Below are 5,000 nucleotides of genomic sequence, written 5' to 3' on the forward strand. Positions count from 1 at the left end.
GGAAGTAAACAAGATTTCCCAGAGCGTCGGTACTGGAGTTACAGGATAATCAAAAGCATCTAAGAGCAGTATGTAAGCCACTCAGAAGCTGAACGCAACCAATATCATCCAAGGGCTTTTAATAGTCTTGATTGGGATCCATGAACCAATAGCATTTTTGTACTAATCCACTCCCTATCTACTCTAAAACATATAGTAATCTAAATTTGATTATATTATATTAATGCAGGTTTTTTATCTGGCATTTCATGAAAAGTCAAATATATTAAAGTCAAGGCGGCTCTTGTGACAGCTTTGTGACCCACCTCACTGTTGTAGAGCCAGAGTCTCATGTCCTCCTCCTTTATGCGGAGTCTCTGGGACAGGTAGAGGTGGATGTCCTTGATAGTGGCCATGCGGCTGAAGCAGCCCGTGTAGGCCAAGACCCTCTTCAGGGGAGCGTTGGGGGACGGCACGCTACCTGCTAACAGGGCAGGGCAGGAACATTCACAAACTGACCCAAACACCAAGCCACAGCACAAATTTGGGGTTTTGTACGTTTTACTTTTTTGGCCCTTGTTTGACCCTTGTGTGTTTTAAAACTCATATTGGCTACACACAAGCTCACAACAGCATTCTGGTGACTGAGGATTAGTTGTAAGGAAGCAGCAAGAGGCTTTTTTTTGTCAATCAGCACATATTTGATTGGTCAATCAATTTAGTGGATTAAGTGGACTCAGATTGGATTAAATCACATACAAACCAATCAATACCATTCCTGGTTATCACAATATAAACATACACATTTAAAAGCTTTACGTAACTAGCTTCAAAATGATTAATGAAACTATCTGATTTAATCAGAGTTTTAAATGTTATTATTTCCCATCTACACAGCATTGCTATTCAATTCTACCCCTCTACACTTGTTTGAGTGCTCTACTCGGGTTGTCAGGAAGACATTATGTGGAATATGATGGATAAGTAGATCAATTTGAGATATTTAGCCACAAGGCTGAGTCTCAATGCCCAGCTATGACAAGCCGCTGCTTATGAGTCATGATGGTAAACAAAGCTCCACTGGGGTCTGAAACCTGATATGTTGGCTTGATTCGGACCAGCACTCCCATGCTGAGTGCTGATGCCTGATTACCCTGGAGAAAATCAGTACAGCTCCACTTTATGCTTTGTCATCTGCTTTCTTTTTGCAGCGAGACATTTCCAGTTCGTCTATATATCCATCATACAACAGTATAAATACTAGAGTGAAATCCAGCTTCAATTATTGTGTGAGTGAGTTGGGCTATATATAGTCTTTTCATTGTGAGAACATTGGATGTGATTCGACCCTTCGCTAAGCCCCGCCTCCCACTGCTACCCCTTCAAGCTGTCAGAGCTACACCGAGCCCACACTGTCACTAACTGCATAAATATTATCTAATTTTTGGGAAAAAAAATAAAAAGATTTAATTATAAAACAAAAGAAGTAAGTGTAAACCTTCAGTAGCTAGTGTACCATAGTGCTACCACTAATTAATGATGTGCTAACATACTAATTTTTGCTCCTCAGGTTTTTACGTAGAAATGTATATCTTTATAGTATCACTCCTACACAACAATAAAACATGACTAGTCCACACAAACAACATGAAAATGAAGGAAATCTGAAACAATTGCTATGAGAGTCTGTGAAGCATAGTCGTATAGTTGTCTAAACCTGGCCGGAGCTGGCCGATGCTATGATTGGCCAGTCTGCACTTGAGAGGCGGGACTTGGCAAAGGGTCAATTCACTGAAGCGAAAGGGACTGACATAAAAAATCGACATGGAAACCTCAACAACAGAACAGCGAGCTTTACGAGCTGCCTCATCCAAATGCTGGAGGTCCTGGTTCAACAATATGAAGTTAGCCAGAGAGAAGACTCTTCACTCTGTGGGTTAGGGTTAGTTGTTGAACTACAGAAACACTTGGGACGTGGACTTTCATCTTGTTTGCGTTTCTCAATTATGGTGATTTCTTTTCCTGAATTTCTGTTTTTGTGTTGTCATTACGTTTGACTGATCAGAAAGTTCTGAGTGTAGAAATACAGTAGGATTAGACAGACGCATTCAAATTTGATGCGTTTTTCAGGTGTTCAAAGAACAAAGAGATTTTCCAAAGCCCAAATCCTCACAGCAGAGTAGATATGCCTGAAATTATGATCATGTCCCAGACTATTTCAAATATTTTTACTTTAAAAAATGTAGAAATTTGCAATGATTTGTTATGTTTGTCATGATTTAGAATACTTCTAATGCAGATGAGTGAAGAGCACTAGAACAAGTGTGGTCAAAACATATAATACTTGAATGGCAAGGTCTGTGAAGATTGAAATAGTTTGAATTATGAAACTTATAGATCAGCAGTCTGTCCCCTTCATGGGCCATTGGTTCATTCCACTGCCCACGTCAGAAACCTGCCAGGGCTGGATCAGTCCACTTTAGGAGGATTAACAGGGGGGGATGCGGGGTAGCTCAATGAAGCATTTGTCGACGGCTTGCTCTGGTCTTGCTGCAGGCTTACATTACCTCTTGGTGGGGGTAAATACGGTGGGAACATTCGCAGGCTGGTCATACCCATATTGACCCAGATGTTGGACTGGGGGGAGCGTGTGGCAGGCTGCTGGCGGAGGAAGAGAAGGTAGCGTGGGAAGAGCTCCAGCTCTGCTTGGCCTGTCTTGCTCTCCAGGATAACCTGCAGGTGTGGAAGGGAAAGTGTTATACGTTCCATGCATTGAAACCAGAGTGCATTGATCGGCCTGGAAACCTGTGACCGCTTCATTAGTGGATTTCACCTGGTCAAGACCTGATAAAACAAATTATACATTCTTGCCTTTTAGCTATGGCCCATTATATGTTTCAAATAGACTTTATTCAAATGAACAAGAGCTGAAAGTTTGGACTCATATGAACTCACAGGTTCATTGCATAGTTGTTGGCTTTATTGGCATGACTGATACAAAACAATGTTGTCAAAGCATGTTAACAAACTACACAAACAATACAAAAGGCCAGATAAAAAACCAAAGGGCTACAGCTATTTCTCTCCCTCTCTTTTAACGCCTCATCCTACTTGTTGGATCTGGATCTCAGTCCTTCAGGTGATCCAGCCTCTCCTCTCCTTTCCCTCTCTCACTCCCTCTGTGTGCTTCCTTCCATCTCCTATCTGTATGAATGATGTGCGTCCATTTATCTTCTTATGTGTTTGTGTGTCTTTTTTCCAAGTTCCATGGTGGTCGGGAGGATGTGTGGCTCAGGCTCTAGCAGTCTGGTGAAGCTGCTCCCCCCAGATTTTATTCATATATGTATACTGTGTACACTTTTTGTCATTTGGATTGTCAGTACTGTAATTTTATGTTGGTTATTCTGTGCGCACTGCATCTTTTGCATGTCTGTCCATCAGTTACTCTTCCTGAGGGGAATTTTTCCTTTGGACATTTGTGCCAAAGGTGAAGTAAATTCCTCCTGGTTTTTCTGAGACATCACTTTCATGAGAACGGGACGGATGGATGTATGTAGATGGAGGGACAGACAACCCCAAAACATAATGTCTTCGGCCCCTGGGGGGATTAATACAGAATGCCTTCCTTCTTCTCAAATTACAAACTGACTTCTGGTTTCCCTAAAACATAATGAAGAATGAATAGTGATATTGCCCTCACTTTCAGCTTTAGTTCAAAATAAAGTTGTTGAGATAATCTCGATGAGCTGCGGGCTTTTGTTGAACCATGTCTGGTTGCATATCCACTTGTGCTTCTTGCCCAGCTGCCCTTGCATCACAGTGATAGTGAGGTTCATCAGCTGTTGGGAGGAAGTGTATTGCAGACTGCATTCACTCACCGGTCGCGGGAGGCTGAGGTTGGCACCGTACCAATGGTAGAGTGCCCTCCACACCGGCTCTGGCACCGTCTCAAAGTCTCTGCCAGGCACCAGCTGCAAGGAGCGCTTCAGCCTGCCCCCCTCCATGGTTAACGTAGGGGCCTGCAGGGGAACGGCACGGACATCAGCATTTCAATACGTGCACAAAAGACCATATTCTGCCTACTTGGATTACAGATAATAGACATAGACAGTATCCTAATGCTATGCACAAGCTGGCAGCCTGCAATCAGTACAGCATGATGTAGAGATAAGACAAAAGAAAAAGGAAGCACCATCTGGTCCCTGAGAGCCTTTGCCAGATGAGGAGGAGTGCCTACTAATTAGGAATCTCAGATGTTTTTTTTCTGTCAAACCAAAGAAGAAGCTGGCTGATGTACAAAGAACACAAACTGCTGCAAACACTATGCAACAAGACTCCTTTTAACAGAATGAAAATATGTGCTATAAGCTGAAGGTACAGCTTATAACACCCACTCTAGCCTAAAAGTTCTATTTCTGATTATACATTTTTATCTGTTCATCAAATTATTTCTAAACGTTTTTTATTCACAAAGCGTCCAACACATTCTGAGCTGCTCATTACAAGTATTCCATAAATGTGTCCCTTCACTTTTATACATCAACATTTCTCTAAATTCAGATACGTTTTCTCAAATCTCATGTATACTTAAACTTTGTTTTAATCATCACATGTAATCCATGAAATTTGATCTCTCCATCATAATAGTTTGGATTGGACTGATGTAAAGTGCCCAGTGAGCAACTTCAGGGTTCAGTGTCTCGCTCGCGGAAAAGAGGAGATCTGCTAACCGTGTGATTAAAGGACGACCTGCTCTATCCCCTGAGCAATAAAGCTGGAGCCAGGGCATGGCTAGCTTAGCTTAGCATAAAGACAGGAAGCAGGGTGAATAGCTAGCTTGGCTCTGTCCAGAGTGACAAGTACACAAATCTCCATGAACAGATTCTGCATTCACATGTAGAATCTGTAGGCAACGGGACCAGATTTTGTTATTGGAAGCGTTCTGGTTTCTGTTTGTAGTCCATGTAGTGTTGACCAATCACGTTCGAACACGCTTCGGTTGAATGCAGGTAAACAGTCAA

The 5,000-nt window shown here is 42.2% G+C and overlaps 1 protein-coding gene across 5 annotated transcripts in view; it reads right to left on the reverse strand.

The window, feature by feature from the left end:
- usp32 (ubiquitin specific peptidase 32) overlaps positions 1–5,000 on the reverse strand; it is a 56,316-nt gene that overhangs the window by 16,552 nt on the left and 34,764 nt on the right. For 2 of the 5 annotated variants that reach the window (XM_068712285.1, XM_068712261.1), the window contains exons 15-17: positions 3,858–3,998; positions 2,547–2,712; positions 306–460 (exon numbers count right to left, since the gene is read on the reverse strand). In XM_068712285.1, the coding sequence (XP_068568386.1) occupies positions 306–460; positions 2,547–2,712; positions 3,858–3,998 (462 nt within the window). Of the gene's footprint in view, positions 1–305; positions 464–2,546; positions 2,713–3,857; positions 3,999–5,000 lie in introns of all 5 variants that reach the window. The other 3 variants (XM_068712270.1, XM_068712253.1, XM_068712278.1) reach the window with 2 other exon arrangements.

Source organism: Cebidichthys violaceus, unplaced genomic scaffold (genome assembly GCF_023349555.1).
Source record: "Cebidichthys violaceus isolate CVI_PGR_0920_01 unplaced genomic scaffold, fCebVio1.0.p SCAF_1, whole genome shotgun sequence".
Lineage (NCBI taxonomy): Eukaryota > Metazoa > Chordata > Actinopteri > Perciformes > Stichaeidae > Cebidichthys > Cebidichthys violaceus.